The sequence below is a fragment of the Typopeltis vanoorti genome, chromosome 1, assembly GCF_054136105.1.
Source record: "Typopeltis vanoorti isolate ZY-2024b chromosome 1, IOZ_Tvanoo_1.0, whole genome shotgun sequence".
Lineage (NCBI taxonomy): Eukaryota > Metazoa > Arthropoda > Arachnida > Uropygi > Thelyphonidae > Typopeltis > Typopeltis vanoorti.
The window spans coordinates 141,365,733-141,390,083 of record NC_143549.1 but is presented as its reverse complement, the minus strand read 5'-3'; the positions used below and the strand labels follow the sequence as shown (position 1 = coordinate 141,390,083).

At 35.6% G+C, this 24,351-nt stretch overlaps 1 protein-coding gene across 3 annotated transcripts in view; it reads right to left on the bottom strand.

The window, feature by feature from the left end:
- Nucleotides 1-24,351, bottom strand: part of LOC150110488 (palmitoyltransferase ZDHHC6) — a 191,842-nt gene that overhangs the window by 132,719 nt on the left and 34,772 nt on the right. For all 3 annotated transcript variants that reach the window (XM_090394109.1, XM_090394116.1, XM_090394126.1), the window contains 2 exons: nt 19,942-20,033; nt 6,595-6,751 (listed from right to left, as the gene is read on the bottom strand). In XM_090394109.1, coding sequence (XP_090250235.1) covers nt 6,595-6,751; nt 19,942-20,033 — 249 coding nt within the window. The remainder of the gene's footprint in view (nt 1-6,594; nt 6,752-19,941; nt 20,034-24,351) is intronic.

Genomic DNA, 24,351 nt, shown 5'->3' with positions numbered 1-24,351 from the left:
GAACAAATCTGAAAACAAACCCCAACTCAACATCACCAGAGTTAAAGATCGGTACTATCAATGTAAGAAGCCTGAATGGCAAAGAAATGGAGCTAGCTGAGGAATTAGATAAGTACCAGATCGACATAATAGGGGTGACTGAAACAAAAAAGACCAAAACTGGTGAGATCTTTCTGAGCAATAAATACAAAATGTTATATTCAGGCAATGACAATCAAGGAAAAGAAGGAGTAGCCATAGTATTCAACACAAAATACGAGGCTAATCTTCTTGAATGGCAGTCAGTCTCAAGTAGAGTAATGTGGGCAAATATGAGAATGGGGAACTGGACAATGAGACTTATTTGTGCCTATGGTCCCACAGAAGGTTCTACTAAGGTAGAAGTGGAGGAATTTTTTGAGGCTTTAGAAAAAGCAACTGACACAATGAAAAAGGAAAAGTTGGTCCTTGTTGGGGATCTAAATAGTAGAGTAGGAAATGATTGTGAGACATACAAAAATATTTTGGGAAAATTTGGAGAAAAGAGCAAAGCTAATAATAATGGCAAATATCTGTTGGATTTCTGCTCAGGACATGGACTGGTTATTACTAACACCATGTTCCAACATAAAAATGTGCACAAATTCACATGGAGAGAAGAGGCTAGGAATAAGAAAAGTCTCATTGACTATGTTATTGTTGATAGTGATGTTTTCTCCCTAGTGCAGGACACCAGAGTGTACAGAGGATTTGAAATTGGAAGTGATCACTATTTAGTCTTGAGCAGGATAAAATTGAATTTCATATTGAAAAGAATAACATGTAAGAAAGTTTTAAAGCGAATAAAAGTTGAGCAGCTCTCAGATGTGAACTGTAGACTAAAATACAGAAATATTATTGAAAAGAAAATGAAAGAGTTTGAGAACAGGAATCAAGCCTTGGAGATTCAGTGGCAAACTCTGAAGGAAACATTGATTGATTCTGCCAGAGAGGCATGTGGTGAGGTTGTGTGCAAGGATAAAAAAATCAGAACTCCCTGGTGGACACAGGAAGTTAAAGAGGCAGTGAAGAAAAAGAAGAAAGCATATCAAAAGTTCCTGGCAAATAAGTCAGCTTTTACTCTTACAGAATACAGAGACAAATGTAAGAAAGCTAAACAGTTTGTAAAACTAGCTAAACAAAAGTCATGGGAGGACTTTGGCAAGAATACAGAAAATAAATATCAAGAAGGTGGCAAAATATTCTGGAGGTTGTTGAAGAAGCTTAGGAATGGAGGAAAGAGTGCTGTAAAAGGAGTTAGAGATGATAAAGGTGAAATGAAAACAGGAGAAAAAGATATCCTTGAAGTATGGAGTAATTACTTTGAAAAACTGCTAAATGAAACAAGCAGTGATGACAGCACAGTGATAAAAAACACTGACCAGGCATGCAGTCAGGAATACATATCCATACTTGAAGTAGAAAAAGCCATCAAAGGCTTGAAATGTGGAAAGGCAGCAGGAGTAGATGATATTCGACCAGAAATGCTGAAGTATGGTGGTATAAGAGTCTTACAGTGGCTGCACTGCATAGTTCAGAAAGCCTGGACAGAGGGACGAATTCCCGATGATTGGAGTAGAGCTCTCATAGTACCCATATATAAAAAGGGAAATAAAACTGAATGTGAGAATTACAGAGGTATTTCCCTACTGAGTGTTCCTGGCAAGATCTATGCAAGTATACTTGAGAAACGGTTGAGAAGAATTGTGGAAGAAAAGCTTGGTGAAGAACAAGCTGGATTCAGGCCAAATAGAGGCTGTCAGGATCAGATCTTCACTTTACGACAAGTAGTCGAGAAAGCATGGGAATATAACAAAGATCTGTATTTAAGTTTTGTCGATTTGGAAAAGGCATATGATAAGGTGCCAAGAGAGAAGCTATTCAATACGCTGCAGTTATATGGTCAATGGGGCATTATATCAAGCAATACTTAGTCTTTATTTGAGTTGTGAGTCAGCAGTTAGAATTGAAGGAAGTACAGGAAGATGGTTTAATGTTAAATCTGGTGTGAGACAAGGATGTACATTATCCCGTCTGTTATTCATTATCTATATGGATCACATTATGAAGGAATGTGGTATTAAACCTGATATCAAAATTGGAGATGTTAATGTCAGCTCTTTGCTTTATGCGGATGATGTTATACTTCTAAATAAATCCGCTACAAGTCTGCAAGATTCTCTGACTAAATTGAATAGCTGTTGTAATAGATATGGTATGAAGGTCAGCAATAAAAAGACAAAGACAATGAAAATAGGCAGAATCATTGAAAATGTCAACTGTGTTGTGAATGGAGAACCGGTGGAACAAGTAAAACATTTCAGCTACTTAGGCACAATTTTTACTGAAGATGGTAAACTAAATATAGAAATAGACAACAGAATCAGCAAAGCTGGTATCGTGGGAAGTCAATTGAATAAATTCATATGGAATAAGAAAGAAATTAGTCGGAACACTAAATTAGCTGTATACAAGACTGTGTTCAAACCAATTTTAACTTATGGATCTGAGAGCTGGGTCAGAAGTAAAACACTTGTCCAAAGACTAGAGACCGCAGATATGAGAGTCCTGAGAAAGATTAGAGGCGTGAACAGATGGCATCAATGGCAATATCATATTAAAAATGAGGATATTAGGAAAGAACTTGACATTGTCAGCATCCAGGAATGCGTTAGCAGAGCTAATCTCAGATGGTATGGTCACTTAAATAGAATGGGAGAGGAAAGATTAGCAAAACAAGTGTTCTCTGCCAGGTTGGCAGGAAAACGACCCAGAGGAAGACCAAGATATAGGTGGATTGATACGGTACAAAGTGCCTTAGACGATAGAAATATAAGATCTGATAATGTTGGAGTCTTGACAAGTAACAGACTGATTTGGAGGAAAATTGTAGATAGGAAGTTAGTAATGATGTAATTTTTTCATGTAGTACTGTCATATCCTGTACACCCCTTGAGGGTACATGGCAGGAATTTGATGATGATGATGATAATTAATTACTAAATGAGTAATACATTAGGGTAATATATCAGTATACATTAGGGTAATATGGCAATGCATTTCTTCATCCCCAGCAATTGATCTGCTCTGTAGCAATTCTCCATCACACATTTCATCCTGTTTGAATTCACTTCCTCCACTTCACACTAGATAGCCTCAAACTCACTGTTATATGGGACATTGTTACTATTAATGTTTTCACGGTATTCTACCCTAACAGGACTGAAATCATCTGATATCATTAATAGTACCCCTTTCCTCTCCTACCTCTTCTGTTCTTAAAAATACTATACCCTTTACCAGTGCTTTTTTTTATTTTTGTAAAGAAATAGGTGTTGATACTCATTCCTTGATAACAGATAAACACTGAAAATTTAAAAGATACAAAAAGAAAACTAAAAAAAAAAAAAAAGTATTTACCTATATTGTTACTTCATAGTGTGATAACGTCTTTCTTAAAGACGTTATCACACTAATTGTCAAAATCGGCAATTTCATTGTTTGCTCATTCCTTAGAAATCTTCATGCCCATCTTCTATTTCACTCTAAGAGTTCTTTCAATTCATTTACAATGGTCCAAGCAGGACTGTCAAAACCTGCTAAGCAACTAAGGCAATGACTAGGAAAAGGTTTGGAAGGTGGCAAAATCTGTCAAAATTGTATCTCAAGAATTAAAAACATCTTTTTTTAAAAAAAAATTAAAAGAGCATATTCTCTTGAATTTAGAGGCACCACATACCTTATCAACAGTCCTGCATCCAAGTCTCTTATTTTTTAAACTCTCCTTCCTTCATATCATGAATTTTTCTCTGCTACCTAATCATATGTGTGACATACAAAGGCATATGCCAGTGTTTAACAGAAATAAAACAGTAATGTGAGGTCCAGAAACTTGGCCAGTCATTCCTTGCTGTTGGACACTGATATCATCATGAAGAAAAACAGTCTTTGACACAGCTTCTTCTCTTCACTCATTTTCTCACTTGTTTTGAATTTCTTAACTGTCGAAGGAGAAAAAGATAGATAGTAATTTTCATTTTTTCCCATTTCAGTTCAAGTTAAATTTTTTTTTTTTTTGTATTACTTCTCACATGAAAAAACATCTGTGAAAGTCAAATAAAATCTAGTAAAATGATTTACTTAACACATTCATGAGGTGGAAGAAAAAAAACGACATGTTGTACATGATTTTCAAGGCAGGATATGAGAATTTGTCCAGTGCTTTCTGTTTGCATATCCAGTGTATATATTGGTAGTTTAGTAGTAGAATGAAGATGACCCAGTACAGTGAAACACATTTCCCTCTAGAAAAACAAACTGCATAGACACAAACAAAAACAAAGTAATCATTATTATTATTAAAAGAGTCCAGGGAGTCAGGGACTCATCAAGAGAGGGCACATACTACATGCACCAACTATCATACTTATTCTTGAATTCATTCACACTGCTTGCATTCACAACATCCAATGGCAATCCATTCCAATCACACACCACCCTATGAGAGAAAAATCTAGCCTTCACCCACTTCTTAGAGGCATTCATTCTCATTTTACAATGCTGTCCTTTCCTCACCTTCCATAAATTGAAAAATTCCATCAACTGAAATTTTGTACGACCCTTTCAGAAGTTTGTAAGTCTTAAGTCTCAATCATATCACCCCCCCTCCCCCTCTTTCTCCTCTTTGCTAGTGTCTGCAGTCTACAAATTCTCAATCTGTCTTCATAATGAATATTCCACAATGTTTTTAGTGCTACAATTATTGTAGCACTAAAAACAGCACACAGATAGAGTCAATGCATACTGTATTTAGTGAAAAATATTGTAATTAGAGCATTTAGTGTAATTGTAATTAGAAACAATGGAATGAGCACCATATTGTATAGTCGAAAGCAAAACAAAGTAAAACTTTTATTGTAGCACTAAAATACAGCCCTTCTTGATGTGCAACTCACATGAGAGAGAGCCTGGTGTGAACGTGTTCACATGAAAGTAATTTAAAATTCTAAAAATAATTATAGCAAATATCTTAATACCAGGCATAGTGAAAACTGCAAATTTCTTTAAATAAGTTATCTGAATATTAGATAAACGTACAAAAAAAATTACTGAATATTATAATTTCTGAATTTGCTGCATCCATATGTCACACATCACTGTTTATAATAGAAGTGTGGTAAGCCATAACATCGCATACTGTCCAGTTACTACATCTGACTTTGAGAATCAGGTTGACTAATGCCAACAATCTTAAGCTACAACATGCTCACCAAAGCAACAAACTCAATCCATTTGTTCCTAATAGCCCTGGCATGTGTACAGACATGAGAGGTTAACTCCTGGCTTTTTCAGATGCTTTTATCTACAGACTGCATGGTCCAGTTTGTCTGTTTTCACTTTTCTGCCCACAGACACATAATATGGTGATACAATATATGATTTCTGCATTGCATTAACCTTAGAATATTCTTGATAGCTCCCATTGATGAGACCTCAATGAAGGTTGAAACCAATCTGGGTAGCAGCTCTTCTCATAATGTTTTTGCATTAGGGGATACTGAAGCAACTGACTAGAAGTCAAAAGTCCTCTATACAGTAGTAGACTAGTTGTGAAGATACTTCATGTGTAACCTTTGTTTGCTCATGCTTGAGTATAGGATTAAAACAATAATATAATTTCTTTTCAAGTATAATATACTTTATAACTAAGTAGTAAAACTTTCTGCCACTCAAGAAGTTTATCTACATGGTTAGTGTTGAATACTACAGTTACTATTCTTTCCCTGATCACTGTTGCATGAATAAATCATCTTATTATTAGTAAAAAATTGCCTGCTTTAGTCTTTCTCAGTTTGGTTACACCAATTATGCTGATATAGCATCTCTTTTTCACTGATGCTTTTCAATGATACCTATTTGTTGTGTCTGCATTCGTTCCAATAACTATTTTTCAATGTTCAGTATGCTTCAATTAGAGTAGTGGTTCCCAACCTTTTTCCATTTGTGCACCCATTTCTATAAATTGTACCCCTTGTTTTTAAAATACTGACATTTATTGTCCATAACTAACGTTTTGCATTTTGTTTACTTTACTTGTTTTTCCACCATTACTGATTATTTTTCGTGTACCCCTGAACGGCCCAGCACGTACTCCCAGGGGTACGTGTACCACCAGTTGGGAATCGATGAATTAGAGCATCATCCAATTAAACAGCAGGAATGCTATTTAGTTGAATGATGCTCCAGCCAGCATAACATTTAAGTATGTTGTACAAGAATCAATTGTATGTATGGTTTAAGCTACAGAATACAAAATTTGGTCAGAGAAGTCCCTAGCAAGCCCAATCTTTGTTTGTGTGCTATCCAGGTGAATACCCACTAACATGGTGAACAATAAGAAGGTAAGTAGAACACCAGATCAGAACCTCTGGTTGATTCTCCACATTCCTACTTCTCTTAGTTATCTAGCTTTGACTCTGAAGTGATTTCCATAAATTTTAAATTAATCATTATATGCAATTTTCAGCCACGAAAACTTCAATCTCATATGGATAATGTTATAAAATATCTGCTTACCACATTGAAGGCACGGTACAAAGCTATACTCAAGAGAACAGACGCCTGCACACAGCCACATACAGCACAAAACAGAAACAAAGTAAAGTTGGCATGGTTACGATGACCACAGCAGTTGTTTATCCAGGGACAGTGATGATCCATCTTCAAAACACACCTGAAAGACTGCTATTCAGTAATGAGATAAATAACATGTGTATATAGTTATAATATAAGACTATATTTGCATTTTTAGTGAAAAAAAAAAAATTCACTATTGCCAAAAAAAAAAGTATGATAATGTAATTTCACCATATCTATTTATCAACAGCTGAATGCGAGATACAGATTAACTTCTGTGTTTTGTATTTCTTATGCGACTCCCATGCATAAAAGGTTGTAAACAACAACACCTAAGCAGCATGGACAGGCCAATTTTTTTATATTTTTAAAATTTGTTTTTATTTTTACATAATCCAAAAACCTTGCTCTAGACCACACACACACCACTTTTTCAAGCCACTTCAGGCCTTCAATAAGGAGGGTGAAGTCTTACAATAGTAATAAAATTCATCTCTCACAAAAAACATCCATGCCCAGGATTTGAAGGCTCAGGCTGTCAGTTCAAGTGTGGATAATACACTATTCACTCAGCCAACCAGGCTGGCTACAATCAAACCATCTGTACAGAAAGCTCAATTCAGTTAAGCCAAAAAAGCTATACTTTAGAGCTATCCAGTAAATGATGAAAAGATTTTGAAGATCAAACTTAACAAAAACTTTATTTCATGCAACATTTTTTGGATATGTCTCACTGCCATTTTTAGAAGACAAGAAAAAAAAAAAAAAAACAGGTTACAAGAGATGTAATTTTTGTTGAAAGTTTTTTCACTTGGTTATACTATAAATTAAAGATACCAAGAAATTATATTGTTGGTGTCATCCTTTATCCAAGTGTAAGCAAACAAAGTTTATGCATGAAGTCACTTCACAATCGACTTACTTGTATATAGATGCTGACGACCTCGCATATCCTTACAGACATGTAAGGATATGTGAGGTCATCAGTGGCCATTATGGGAAGGGCCACTACCCAGACACCGGTTTCAACCTTCATTGAGTTCTCATCAGTGGGAGCCAGACCTAGAAGTGATACCAAGGTTGACATAATGCAAATGCAGAAGTCCTATTTCCATGGAAATAGGACTTCTGCATTATGCACTCAGCCTATACTTCAGCTCACAACCATTGTAAAAGAATCATCACGAAGTCTAAGTCAGACTTTGAAAGGGCCAAATGCTGAAACTCGCCAAATGGCAGTCTCTCCTTCTGGTCCCTTGCCAAGGCCATTGGGCAATTTCTGCCTACCCAGGTTTCCACCATTCTCACATCTGGATGGTATTGTAGACAAGACCAATTTAGTGGCATAATTCTTCTCTTCAAATTCATTCATTGATGACCTGGGAAAAGTTCCCTCCACTCCACCAAGAATATCTCCTTTCAGATCTCCCATAATCTTCTGACAAAAAAGAAATCCCAAAAATTCTTAATAACCTGAACACAAACAACATCTGGTCATGAGGATATCCCACCTATTGTGTGAAAAAGTTGTACCCCAGAACTAACACCTTTCCTGTATCGCCTCCTCAATCTATCCTATTCAACTGGCATCTACCCTACAACATGGAAACAGGTTGAATGATGTACAATTGCACTCACTTCTGTTCTCTCTAAAATTATGGAGAAGGTCATCAACAACCAACTATTGAACAATCCAGAGACATACCAACTAATCAGTGACCCACAGTATGGATTCTGAAACATGATCTACAGCTGATCTCGCTTTCACCACCCACCTATGGACTCAGGCATTGGAGAAACTCATGTGGTTGCCCATGACATTTTAAAGGCATCTAATCAGGTTTGGCACAGGGGCCTACTTAATAAACTGACATCCTATTGTCTGCCTTCCTCACTGGATCGCCAAGTTTCTCATCAGTCGATCACTATATGTCATGGTGGACAGTTTATTCTCCTCAGATTTTCCTACCAATGCAGGAGTAGCCCAGGGTTCTGCTCTTTCATCCACTCTCTTCATCTTGTATATAAATGACCTGCTCTCACAGACTTCCAATTCTATCCAGAGCTTTGTCGATGACAGTATCCTGCTTTTCATTTGACAAACCTAGTAGTGCTCAGGTATTAGAATCCTCAAGACTACCCCAACCAGGGACCTGAACCCAGATCTACTAGCTTTATCCCAGTGGGGCAAGGACCAACTTGTAAGCATCAAATTAAAAATACCAAGAAATCATATGCTTGGTTTAATCTTTTATCCAAGTGTAAACAAAAACACTTGCACCTGAACTATTTTCAGGACTGGGGCAACTCGTATAAAGAAGCTAAGACTTCGCATCACTTGCCTTAGTATCCCATAATGCAAAGCACATACAACCTCTGTCCAAAAAGAAACCAAACTTTTTGAAAATAGAAGAAACTAGTGGCACGACTTGTAACTTTTTGTTGTTGAAAACGGCAACCTTCATTAGTGTTGTGTCAACTCTTTATGACATTTGTTTCATTAGAAGCCGAGTTATGGTGCCAAGAGTGACAGTGTGTTTTGACGAACAGTCGGAAAATGAATTTCAAACAGAGAGCTGCGATTGACTTTTGAGTTAAACTTGGTAAAAGTTCTACCAAAACACATCAAATGCTTCAAAAAGCATACGGTGATGAATGCTTATGTATACCGTACTCAAGTTTACAAGTGGTTTAAGAGATTTCAAAGCGGTCGTGAGACGCTTGAGGACGACAAAAAGAGCCATCCAAAAACTGGACTGAGCGAAGTTAACATCCAAAATGTGCGTGATTTCATCAGAGAAAATCCGAAATCGTCCATGAGATCAAGATCGAGTGAAAATGAATTGGGGATTCCAAAATCCTGTGAACAACATTTTGACCGAGAGTTTGGGCCTTCATAAACTGAATTCGCAATTTGTTACCAAACGTTGACCGACGACCAAAAAATGTATCGTATTGAACACTGCAAGGACCTCATTAAATCCGCTCATAAGGACTCACACTTCCTTGAAACAATCGTTACTGGTGACGAAACATGGTATTTTGAATATGACCCCGAAACAAAGTGCCAGGGTGCTGAGTGGAGACCACCAGAAGAGGGACATTCGAAAAAAAGTAGATTCCAAGGGCATTATCCACAAAGAATTCATTCCGCCTGGCCAAACGGTCAATGGCGAGTTTTATCTTGAAGTTTTGAAGTGATTGATAGCAAGAATTCATTGCATACGGCATGAATATCGTGACGACCGACCATTCGTCAAAACACAGTGTCACTCTTGGCACTATAACCCAGCTTCTAATGAAACAAATGTCATAAACAGTTGACAGAATACTAATGAAGGTTGCCGCTTTCAACAACAAAAAGATACAACAGGTGGCGCCACTAGTTTCTTATACTTTCGAAAAGTTCGGTTCCTTTTTGGACAGAGGGTGTATATACAGGTATGTATAACGCTACACATCATGGGACGAGTCATTACCGAGACTGGTTTCAACCTTTATTGAGGTCTCTTCAGTGGGAGCCAGACCCAGATCTGATACCAAGGTTCAAGTAATGCAGAAGTCATATACGAATTGCCAAATGGTGTCACACCTTATTATTAAATTACTCTGAATTAGAGAAAGTTGTTGGAAGTTTTTTCACTTGGTTATACTAGAAATTAAAGATACCAAGAAATTATATACTTGGTTTAATCCTTTATCCAAGTGTATGCAAACAAGTTTGCACCTGAACTATTTTCAGGACTGGGGCAACTCGTATATAGAAGCTTATGACTTCACATCACTTGCCTTAGTATCCCACAATGCACAGCACATATCCTTACGGATATGTATAATGTATGTATAATACATAGATGTATTATATTATATATAATACATTATATATACATTAAATATATATATATATTTAATAATAAGGTGTGGCACCTTTTGGCTACTCATATATGAAAATAGAACTTCTGCATTACTTAAACCTTAGTATCACCTCTGGGTCTGGCTCCCAATGATGAGACCTCAATAAAGGTTAAACCGATCTGGGTAGTGACCCATCCCATAATGCATAGCATTATACATGTCTGCAAGGAGATGTGCTTTGCATTATGGGATATTAAGGCAAGTGATGTGAAGTCTTAGCTTCTTTATATGAGTTGCCCCAGTCCTGAAAATAGTTCAGGTGCAAACTTGTTTGCTTATACTTGGATAAAGGATTAAACCAAGTATATAATTGCTTGTTATCTTTAATTTGTAGTATAACCAAGTGGGGAAAACTTCCAACAACTTGTAAACATCAATGTTTACAACCAAAACTAAGTTCTGTGTGATCTCTCACAAGAAAGAGCTTACATTGCTTCCCCTTACCTTCAGTAATACTGAGACATCCAAACATGATCAGATTTCTCTTCTTGAACTGACTTGCACTTCCAATCTTTCCTGGCACAACCATATTTCAATTATAGCTTCTGCCGCTGCCAAAAAACTTGGTGTACTTTTTCACATAAGACACTACCTCACACCTTCACAGCTGCTAACTCTATACAAAGCCTAAATCTGCCTAGACAAGGAATATTGCTCTCATATTTAGAGTGGTGGTGCACTAAAATCCTCTCTAAGACTGCTCGATTCTATCCAGAAGAGGGTAGTCCAGGTAATTAATGATCCCTCTCTCACAGATCTACTTCAATCTCTCTCTCACAGACATTCAGTTCCTGTCTTGTGCCTCTTCTACAGATACTTTCATGGACAGTGCTCTGCTGAATTGGCCACTATTATTCCACCACTTTCTTCCAAAATCATTAAGACAAGAGCCACTGCTAACAACACCTTTTTTTTTTCAGTCTATCTTGAAACTCACCGAACCAACTTCAATGCCTCCTCTTTCATTCCATCTACTTTTGCCTCAAGAACACAGACAATTCCTCTATCCACTAAGAGCTTTCAATATAAACAACACTTGAAGCAGAGAAAAGAACCAGAATTTGTAAAAGCAATCCATTTCAAGTCAGTAAAAAGGAAGAACTTCACTTAGAAGATTATAAGTGAAGTTCTTCACTTATAATCTTCTAAGTGAAGATTATAATTGAAATATTAAGTAAGTTGAGTATAGTTAACTCAACTTTCTTGAGTTAACTATAAGAAAGTATGAGAAGCAGATTTATATAGGCTTTAATTATATATTTATCTATGTTGTAATATTAGCTTACTAGCAATGCACAGGAAAGAAAATGAGGCAGCTGCTAATTCATGTTGGTCATTCACAAATAACAAGCTACTAGGCTCAGATAGATGATAAAAACTTGTCTGCAATGCATTTGTTTACTGATATATTATTATTGTTACAGGATCAATGGAGTTAGCAGACTCATTGTGGGAGGTTCATTCAATTAACAACATATTTATCATACCAAATCTTAAAATCATTAACACTCCTTGCATTAACAACATATTCTGTTAATGTGTTATATTCACTGACAATTCTCCATGTAAACAATCTATTCCTCACACTCCGCTTCATCACACTCTTATATAACTTCCAGGGATGGCCTCTGGTTCTTTCCCTCTCATCTTCTACTCATTTTATAATCTCCTTTGGATTAATCTGAAAAAATTCTATCACTAACTTAAACATTTCTATCATATCACCTCTTTTTCTCCTATCCACCAAACTGCAATTGACATCTCTTCAACCTCTCCACAGCCAGCATTTCAAAGTCCTGATATTGTCTTAGTCACTCATCTCTGCACCTCTCTAATATTTCCACATCACACTGAAAACCAGGTGAGCAAATCTGAGCAGAATAGTTTACGTGTGGTCTGATCAGTGCTTTATGCAGTGGCACAACCACTTCCTTATCCCTACATCTTAAAGTACTTCTTATCTTAGCAGCACTACAATGTGCAGTCCTTCCAATATGACCTCTAAACTTCAGTCTACTGTCAACCATCACTCCCAAATCATCTACTTCCTGCAGCAGAGTGCAATTAACACAATACACAGCCTTACATTTCGGCACTCCAAAATGCATCAACTTGCACTTAGTAATATTAAAACTACAACCCCACTTCTTTGTCAAAGCCAGAAATCTATTCAAATCTTCCTGAAAGGAATTAACATCATCAGTGCTATTTATAATTCTCTGCATCATCAGCAAACAACTGAAGATCCTCAGTCCTGAAGCACACCACTGGTTACCCTCCTTTTTTTTTGAGACACTACTCATGATACACTACTTGCTGTTATCGTTCGGAGAGAATCTCTACAACTTATCATGTGGTGATCTATTAAATGCTTTTCAAAAGTTCCAAGAATATCACTGTACATGATTCTACCCTATCTGACACATTCGTTACTTTATCATAAAATGCAAGTAAATTGCTAAAACAAGACCCATCCTTCACAAATCCATGCTGACCATCATAAAGAATCCTACATCGATCAACCAATCCTGTATTCCATTCCTAACCAATTTCTCCAACACCTTGACTACAACTGCACTTATACAGACTGGTCTATAGTTGGAAACTTCTGTTCTAGAACCATACTTGTGGAGTGGCACCATTTTGCCTCTCCTTAGGAACCTTACCGACTGTAAGTCTTTCATTAAATAACTGGATCAAGGGCATAACTGTTGTACACATTCCTTGAAAATATGTTGTGATATGTCATCCATTCCCACAGCCTCATTAACATCTAACCAAATGAACACCAGACACACCTCTTATTCTTTCACTTCTAATTCTCCTAATAATTGTCTCACTTCTACATATGGCATGGTGTCATTTATACCAGTATGATATATACTGATGATGTGGTAATTCAAGTTTTCAAGGTAATTCAAGAGACAAGGAATAAGAAAAGTCTCATTGACTATGTTATTGTCGATAGTGATGTTTTTTCCCTGGTTTGAAATTGGAAGTGATCACTATTTAGTCTTGAGCAGGATAAAATTAAATTTCACTTTGAAAAGAAGAACATTTAAGAATGTTTTAAAGAATAAAAGTTGAGCAGCTCTCAGATGTAAACTGTAGACTAAAATACACAAAGATTATTGAAGAAAAAATGAAAGTGTTTGAGAACAGGAACCAAACCTTGGAGATTCAGGTAACCCTCGTATAACACGGATGTTAGGTTCCATAGAAATGGCGCGTTATATAAATCGCGTTATATGAGACATAGATCACATAGAAAAAGTAGGGTTAGGTTCCGAAATCGTTTTTTTTTTTTTAAATTATATAAACAACAATGACATATCCAACAAAAATAATATTTTTATTTAATTCAGATAATTCATGTCGGTTAAGAAAACATAAACTATGACAAATATGTAGTATAAAATTATAAAAATAAACTTTTACATTAAAAAAAAAAAGCATTACCTATGTATGTAACTCACCAGAAAATAAACTGCTCTGCTTGAGAATAACACACTTATGATTTTAAATGCGCTTTCCTGGCAGAAAACGAAGACAATTTTCAACGATAAACACTTTATACAGTAAACCCTAGATGAGGTGGCACGTCTGAGAATTTTGCTGGCACGTCAACGATTTACAGGTGATATCCTTTTATATGCTTATAAATTATTCAAGTTTTTTTTTTTAATTATTACAATATGTGCAAGCTGAATTTTGTTTTACACAAGACAGCAGCTATAAAGACGTGCATATGATTGGTGCGGTATTAACAACAGATCGTGCGACCCAAAGACAAAAGCAACCGACAAGTGTTGAGTTGAAATGCTAATTCTCTTCAATCGAATTCAATAACATCTGAAACTGTCATAACAACATTCACTATTAGTTTTAACACATTCACAACAGGGTGTCATTTATCGTTCCGATGGAACTTCTCATTACTGAACTGGCTCAACTCACACAAACGTGCGAGTCTTTGGTTGAATTTTGTGGCTTCTTGTTTGCGTTTCAGGTGGCAGGCAAACTCACACATTCATTATATGGCATGTTTCAATTCTTGGTAGTCTTTTATTTTAGGTTAGCCTTTGTGATCTGTCATAATGACATCGAGAATTTCAAATGCAATAAAAAAACTTATTTCATAATTGAAAAATTGGACAATAGTTTTTACTTAGATACTGTATTTCAGTGCAACATGTGGTGAGGTTGTCTGCAAGGATAGAAAAATCAGGACTACATGGTGGACACAGGAAGTTAAAGAGGCAGTGAAGGAAAAGAAAAAAGCATATCAAACGTTCCTGGCAAATAATTCAGCTTGTGCTTTTAGAGAATACAGAGACAAATGTAAGAAAGCTAAACACTGTGTAAAACTAGCTAAACAAAAGTCATGGGAAGACTTTGGTAAGAACATAGAAAATAAATATCAAGAGGATGGGTGGGCAGTGAAGGAAAAGAAGAAAGCATATCAAACGTTCCTAGCAAATAATTCAGCTTGTGCTCTTAGAGAATACAGAGACAAATGTAAGAAAGTTAAACACTGTGTAAAACTAGCTAAACAAAAGTCATGGGAAGAATTTGGTAAGAACATAGAAAATAAATATCAAGAGGGTGGCAAGATATTCTGGTGATTGTTGAAGCTCAGAAATTGAGGAAAAAGTGTTGTAAAAGGAATTAGAGATGACAAGCTGACATGAAAACTGGAGAAAAAGATATTCTTGAAGTATGGAGTAATTACTTCGAAAAATTGCTAAATGAAACAAGCAGCGATTAGCACTGTGGTAAAAAACACTCAACAGGCATACAGGCAGAAATACATATCCATACTTGAAGTAGAAAAAGCCATCATCAAAGGCTTGAAATTTGTAAAGGCAGTAGGAATAGTTGATATTAGACCAGAAATGCTGAAGTATGGAGGTATAAAAGTCTTCTAGTGGCTGCACTGCATAGTTCAGAAGGCCTGGACAGAGGGACGAATTCCCCAATGATTGGAGTAGAGCTCTCATAGTACCCATATAAAAAAATGGGAAATAAAACTGTATGTGAGAATTACAGAAGTATTTCCCTATTGTGTGTTTCTGGTAAGATTTATGCAAGTATACTTGAGAAACAGTTGAGAATAATTGTGGAAGAAAAGCTTGGTGAAGAAAAAGCTGGATTCAGGCCAAATAGAGGCTGTCAGGATCAGATCTTCACTTTACGACAAATAGTCGAAAAATCATGGGAATATAAGAAAGATCTGTATTTAAGTTTTGTAGATCTGGAAAAGGCATATGACAAGGTGCCAAGAGAGAAGCTATTCAATACGCTACAGTTATATGGTGTCAATGGGACATTATAGCAAGCAATACTTAGTCTTTATTTGAGTAGTAAGTTAGCAGTTAAAATTGAAGGAAGTACAGGAAGATGGTTTAATGTTAAATCTGGTGTCAGACAAGGATGTAGATTATTCCCTCTGCTATTCATTATCTATATGGATCATATTATGAAGGAAAGTATTAAATATGATATCAAAATTGGAGATGTTAATGTCAGTTCTTTGCTTTATGCGGATGATGTTATACTTCTAAATAAATCCGCTACAAGTCTGCAAGAGTCCCTGACTAAATTGAATAACTGGTGTAACAGATATGGTATGAAGGTCAGCAATAAAAAGACAAAGATAATGAAAACAGGCAGAATCGTTGAAAATGTCAACTGCATTGTGAACGGAGAACCTGTGGAACAAGTAAAATGTTTCAGCTACTTAGACAAGATTTTTCGTGAAGATGGTAAATTAAATATGGAAATAAACAACAGAATCAACAATGCTGGTATAGTAGGAAGTCAACTGAATAAATTCATATGGAATAAGAGAAAAATTAGTCAGAACACTAAATTAGCTATATACAAGACAGTGTTCAAACCAGGTTTAACTTATCGATCTGAGAGCTGGGTCAGAAGTAAAACACTTGACCAAGGACTAGAGACTGCAGATATGAGAATCCTGAGAAAGATTAAAGGCATGAACAGATGGCATCAATGGCAATATCATATTAAAAATGAGGATATTAGGAAAGAACTTGACATTGTCAGCATCCAGGAATGAGTTAGCAGAGCTAATCTCAGGTGGTATGGTCACTTAAACAGAATGGGAGGAAAGAAAATGACCCAGATATAGTTGAATTGATACGGTAAAAAGTGCCTTAGATGATAGAAATATAAGATCTGACAATGTTGGAGCCTTGACAAGTAACAGACTGATTTGGAGGAAAATTGTAGATAGGAAGTTAGTAATGATGTAAATTTTACATGTAGTACTATCATATCCTGTACACCCCTTGAGGGTACATGGCAAGAATTTGATGATGATGGTCACTCTACTGCCATGATTATCCACCATAATTATTCTTCCTCTTGCTTGCCATACAGCAGAAGAATTCCCTTGAATTAACCTTGGCCTGACCAGCCAATCTCCTCTCATATTGCACTTTATTCTCATTGAACTGATCACCACCAACTGTCTTGTACCTCCTCCATAACATTTTCTTTTCCAAAACACCTTGCTTGATTTCACTGTTCATCAAATTCACCACTACTCTATTTACTTGCTCAACTCTTGGTATACAGTTATACACTGCTTCTCTCAGAACTGCCTTATGAATTCCCATGCACCGTCAATATCTTTTCTGCACAGCTCATCTACCCACTGTATTGATGCTAGTTGACTACAGCTTCCCATAATCACTGACCTTATAATCCACATATATCCTTTTTTTTGGCATTAACTTTTTCTTATTTCACTACTTCCTTAAAAGTACCTCATGATCATTCTCACCAAGATAGGAAGAAAAGGGTGTGCATGACAAAATGTAGTGGAGGGGATCAGTGATTTGAGGGCACTACTGGTAATATCATCAGAAAATGTATCCATAAGCACAGTAGAAACTGTCTCCAATTGGGGGAGACAGTTTCTACCATGGCATTGTGACCAAATCTGAATGGGTTAGTAATAACATAGAATTCTCAGTCAAGAAAGGGTTTATGTGGAACTACAAAGATGGTGATTATGACAAACTTCAGAAGCATTCAACCTTCACTGTACTTGGAGTAGTGTCATAGCTTGAGAAGTCACAAGGAAAGAATGTCAGCAGTGCATCGGAAGTGATCAAGGATCGTTTGAGAGAATCAGTATCAGGCTGCATACCCAGGGTCACGAGGCTAAACAAATTGGGATTAAGTGGATGAGTAGTAATATAATACAAGAGCTGCAAAAAAAAAAAAAACATTGTAGAGAGAATATAAAGGTGATCAGCACTCATAAGTATACAAAGTGCAGGCAAGAAGGTGGACTAACTAACATGGTAAGAAAGGCTAGATCAGATGAGATTTTAGCTAAGCAGGGCAAAGTAAATCTAAAACAGGTTTTTTTTTTTTTTTTGCTATGTAGCGAGTAAGAGAAGAATGATTATGGAAGGATAACTTAAATCAATGCCAATGGCAGGAAGGTGACCGAAGTAAGAAATAGCTAATAAGGATGCACATCCAGGTGATGATTTTGCAGTTGATGTGACAGAGGATGATGCAAAAATTCATGCACAAAGTGCTCAGCATACTAAAAAATATCAATCTCAATACAGCAGTGAGACAGGATGGTATGTATGCTCTCATGTGCTATGAGAATGCGCAAGAGAATTGGCAGTGCCTCTGAAGAAGTTGTTTAATCTAAATCTCAACTCTCACAAGTTCTAAGGAAGTGAAAACAGAGTAAGATAGTTCCTTTACATGAAGGTTACTCCAAGGCAGTAGAAACTTACAGAGCCATTAATATCACAAAAGTGTTGGTTAAAGTATTGGAAAAGCTTATTAAAACAGTTTTGTAAAAAGTAGGTCCTGCCTTAGTAATTTACTTGCATTTCATAATAGTGATAACAGAATTAGATAAGAGAAATGGCAATACCTTGATAATGCTGGACTCTGCAGAGGTACTGCAATATGGTGGTGGAATACAGAAGAATGAGGGTGACAAGCAGAGCACCTCAGAGTTCTGTACTAGGGACACTACTTTTTAATTTGTACATTAATGATATAAGGAAAGATTTAAGAGGGGAATATTCAGTTGTTTGCAGATGATGCAAAACTGGGAAGAGTAGTAGTTGATAAAGGTGATGTATATATATCATGTAGGATGATTTAAATAAATTGGTGTTGTGGGCAATGGATAATGACTATCAATTTAATGTTGTAAAATATAAAATTATGCACTTTGGGTTGAAAAGGTTATATACTGTGTATCACATTGATGGTGTCGGATTGCAGATAAATAATGAGGTTTGTGATTTCAACTTGGAAGTTGAAAAACACATCCAAGTATTACAGTATAAGGAAAAGTATAACATATTACTAACTTCCCATCAAGTAATTATAAGGAAGATCCCACTTTATATGAATATGATTGGTCCCATCTCGTCTATTGTGCATAGATTTGGTCATCTGGGTTTTTTGAGGATCAGGAGGAGGTGGAGAGATCTAGAGACAAATGACCTATTCGAGTCTATGGAATGATCCCTATGAGGATAGATTGAAGCTGTGGGTTGAAAAGTTTAGTTGAGAGGTAAAAAATAGGAGACCTGAAAGAATCTCATAAATAATAATAAAGAGATTCTATAAGATTGACAAAAAATCAATTTTTCAATATAAGAGAAACAGAGAGAGAACTAAGGGTTACCCCTGGAAGTTGTGTAAGAGCGTAGTTAGTAAAGGTGTGCAGATTAGACTCTTGTTGGAGAGAGTGGTGGTGAATGAGTGGAATGAATTTGCCAGAAGTAGTCAAGTGCCAAGACAGAGAATGAGTTTAAGGAGATGTATGATAGATATTGTGTGTATATGAAGTTTGGCATAGATCTCCCGATCAGTCTTTTGACCCCCATGGAGATACCTATATAATAATCATCTCCCATTAACCTACTGCATTTTATGAGTGTGCTAACAGAAAGAATAAAAAGGCAACTAAGGTCATACTGAATGCACACGTGTTTTCCAGGGGAAAAACCTTAACCTTTTTACTTCCATCTAAGAAACCATGCATAACTGGTTTATGAGACTGGAATCCAGCTCTTTTATGTGGTCTCTGAAAACTGTGTCATAAGAGGTGACAATTATGTTGTTATTTAATGAAAGAGCTTATATTCAAGCTTCTTTCTGAATTTTTATTATGGAAACAGTATTTACATGTACTAATTTACACGTAATAATAATAACCATGCATTGTAAACGTATATGACCTCTCTCCCCCCCCATCCCCCCTAAAGGTTTCTCATATTTGTACGTGGAAAATGAGTTATGCATTTCAGAATCATAACATAACACATTGGTTATGTAAATACTACTATTACTTACCTTTTACATTTACGACAATGATGAGCTCTTGGAGCTTTGTAACCTTCACACACATTACAATATTGTAAAAACTGACAATCAACTTCATTTTCCTAAGATACGGAGAAAAAAAAGGACAAAAAACAACATTATATTATGAAAACAGGACATTGCTATCATGAATATTACAACAGTATATTCAAAGAAACATTATCATAATCAAATTCCTGATGTGTACCCTCAAGAAATGTACAGAATACTATGCGAATACTACATGATAAAATTTACATCACTATTAACTCATAATAACAATCATAATCAAATATATTCAATATTTGATGCTATGATAATACTACAAGAAAAGTTTACATTATTACTGACTTCCTATCAATAATTTTCTTCTAAATTAGTCTATTATATGCCAGGACTCGAATATTGTTATTTCTTATATTTCAGTCTTCAAAGAAACTTCTTACTGCATCAATCCACCTATATTTTGATCTTCCTCTGGGTATTTTTCCTATCATCTTGGCACCAAACACCACCTGAGATTAGTTCAGCTCACACATACCTGGTGGAGATGGAGAGTGGAGAGGAGAGGAGGTGGAGAGATCTAGGGACAAATGACTTATTCGAGTCTATGGAATGCTCCTATGAGGATAGGGAGCATTCCTTAATGCTTAATCACATTAAGTTCCTAACATCTTCATTTTTAATATGATATCTCATATCTCTGGAAATCTCCGACATTTCAGAACCGATTTCAAAAATTTTTTGAAGAAATATGATTTAGTAGTGACCTATATTCCTATTAATAAACTCTCAACGTATTTCCCCCTCTTCTAAAGATAAATGCTCACCATGTCTCTTCCAGATGTATACCAAATTCCATGTTACTGCCATGTTTTCTAATTGAGCATCCAGTTTAATTAAACTGGATGCTCAACAGAAAACAGAATAGAAGAACACCAATCATATATTTTCTACAAAAAATCCAATAAGTCTGGATTAGCTCAAAACAGAATAGAGGATATGGGAAAGTTTGATTCGAATAGCACATCATTAGAGGTTTTTTTTTTTTTTTTTTTAAACTAATTAAGATTAATAATGATATTTTATAAAGACATAAGGTCTTAAGAAACCAACTAGATACTACATCTATCTAATAATCTGTTTAGTATGATATTATAAATTATATGCATACATATATATATATACACACACTCGGGTCTCTTTTTATGCACATCTTTTTTTATGCGGTTTTGAAGTTATGCGGTGCATAACTTCAAAAGTTATGTACCGTTGTACATAATGAACAGCGTGTTGCAGCACATTCTGGGGTAACATGATTAATGTGTAAGCAGTGAGTGTCTGTGAAGTTTAATTTTGCATGTGAGTAAGTTTGTGTTTGTCTTTTCATTATTGTCTAAATTTTGCTAATTTTTATTTTAAAGATTTAATTTGGCCCAATGGAGGAAAAAAAAAGCACCAAAGAAAAGCAATTTTTTTGGAAATGAAAACTGCAATTTTAGATCGCTTAGCAAAAGGAGAGGGATTAGGCGAATCTAATATAAGAGCAATTAAAAAGAATGAAGAAATAAGAAAATCTGTCATTTCTGGCACAAAACTAAGTGCCAAATTATCATCGCACTCAAGAAATGCTTTATTAGAAAAAATGGAAGAAGCGTGCGTAATTTGGATTGAAGAATTAACTCAAATAAGAATTCCTCCTATAAGTGTTATTTAATTAAATAAAAAGCACTTCAGTTTTATGAACAGCTGAAGCAACTGGAGCCATCTACTTCCGCTTCCCAGGCTGATAAAGAATTTTTGGCTAGCAAAGGAGGGCTAACCAGGTTTTTAAAAAGGAATGCATTTCATAATGTGAAGATTACAGGTGAGGTCGCAGCAGCAGATGAAGAAGCAGCCAAAAATTTTCAAGAGAAGTTAGTCAAAATTATTGAAGATGGTGGATATTGTCCCGACCAAGTGTTTAACGCTGACAAAACAGGATTGTTTTGTCAGAAAATGCCTAGTTGAACTTACATCACAAAGTCTGAGAAAAGAGCAAGTGGGTTTAAAGCAAGCAAAGATCGAGTAACGTTGTTACTTTGTAGCAATGCATCAGGGGATCGAATGTTGAAACCCCTCCTAGTAAATCGATCTCTAAGACCACGTGCTCTAAACGGCAAAGATCTAAAACAGCTGCCGGTACTTTGGATGGCTAATACAAATGCCTGGATAACAACTGCTGTATTTACTGAATGATTCAATTATTGTTTTGTACCAGAAGTGAAAACATATATATGAAGCAAACAACTCTCAATTTTAAAGTTTTATTAATTGTTGATAATGCACCATGTCATCTGCATTTAGAACATCCAAATGTGCAGCTAGTGTTTTTTCCATCCAATACAACAAGCATTATTCAGTCATTAGATCAAGGCATAATTGTTACTTTTAAAAAATATTACATTAAGCACACTTTTCAATTTATATTGGATAAACTAGAAAATGAATCATTAACAGTAACTGATGTTTGGGAAAAAATTTCTATTTTGGACTGCTTAAATCATGTTGCATCTGCTATCGCTGAAATAAGATCACAAACTTTAAATGCCTGCTGGAAAGCCTGGATGTGTTGCAAACAGTGCAACCATTCAAACATCTACTTCATCAGCTGAAATCATTACTTTGGCACATGAAATTGGTGGAGAAGATTTTGATACATTTAGCCAGAATGATGTAGACAAATTGCTTGTGGATAATACCTTAAGTGATGATGATATTATTGGATATCGATTAACTTTAGATATCATCGAAGATCTAGAAAACGATAGTGAAGTAGAAGAAAAACCTGTCCCCCTCACTGCATATATAATTTGAGAAGGTCTTGAACTGTGAAATAAATTGGAAAATCATTTTCTTGTTCATGACACAAATTCTGAACGAGCCTTTAAATTCCAGCATGAGCTGAAGAAGTGTATGTCTGGATATTGTGAACTGTATAAAAAAATTAGTAAAATCATCATCGCAAAGTTTAATCACTGATTACATTGTCAGAAGAAAAAAATCAGCACAGAACGAGGGTGAAGCTAATTCTGTTTGTGAAGAACCAGTGCCTTTACAATACATATCTGATGTGCTGACTATATCTTTTGGTGATGAAAGTGATTTCGGAACAGTTTACAAACGTTGCCAAATGTTGTCTAATAGCGACGATAATTCTGATGAAAAGATGTAAAAAAAAAAAAAAAATTTACTTTTCAATAAAATGAAATCAATAAAGCATTAAAACAAACTTAGGCATTCTTATTTTCCTGAATTTTTATAAACTTTTTTTATGCAATTTTAGGTTTATTTTAATTCACTGCTTTGGTTTTATGCGGTTTTAGAAAATTATGGAATGTATCCCGAATTTTTCAACGTAAGTTAGGTCTTTTTTGTGCAATTTTTTATATGCAGTTTTCTGTGGAATGTATCTACCGCATAAAAAGAGACCCGACTCTCTCTCTCTCTCTCTGTGTGTGCACGCATGCGTGTGCATATGTATAAATTTATTTTACACTTTTATGATTAACCTTTCCTTCAGTGACATAACACTTTCGATGATTTAACATAATGTGGCTCATTCTATTTCGAATAAATCAATTGTTTGCATTCTACCTTGTAAAAACTGGTCTTAAGCCACTGACAACAGTCTGTTAATTTCAGACTGAAATATATGCAGTATATTTAATAAATAATACTTTTACCTTGTGTTTCCGCGTATATATTGTATAGAACTATGGCACAAGTTTCTCTCAAAACTAGAATGTATGTTAATAGAGTATGATAATAGTAGAAATTCAGCATTTGAATAGCTGAACTTAGAGATACTGAATGTCTGTATGATCAAAAACAGAATGAGTAAGAATGCAAGCTCAACTGGCATGCATGCAATCTCCAACTAACAGGCTTGGAATTCAAATCATGCCATAGACACGAATGTTTGTGCTGGTTTTCAGATGGGAGATGAATTTTATTGCCTAGTGCAAGACCACAACCCTGTTTATCTTAGTCTGAAGTAGTTTGAAAAAGTTATTCCCCCTCCCTTGTGCAGGGTTTCAGATTATGTAAAAAATAAATAATTAATTAAATTAAAAAAATCCTTTGCAATAATATACTACTACTATTATTATTATTATTATTTTGTGATATCTCCAAGGAGTCTGAAGACTCATCAAGGGAGAACACACCTACTCTAGAGCTATCTGTCTCCACCACTACACCAAACCACTACTACCATCATCATCTAATCAATGCCATTTACTATCCTCCACCACCACCACCACTAGTATTTTTTGTCTGTAAATTGCCTGCATTCTGAAGGGCCGATTTGTCTATATGTGGGATGAAAAACCCAAGTTTCCTGAAGGAAAAACCCTGCTA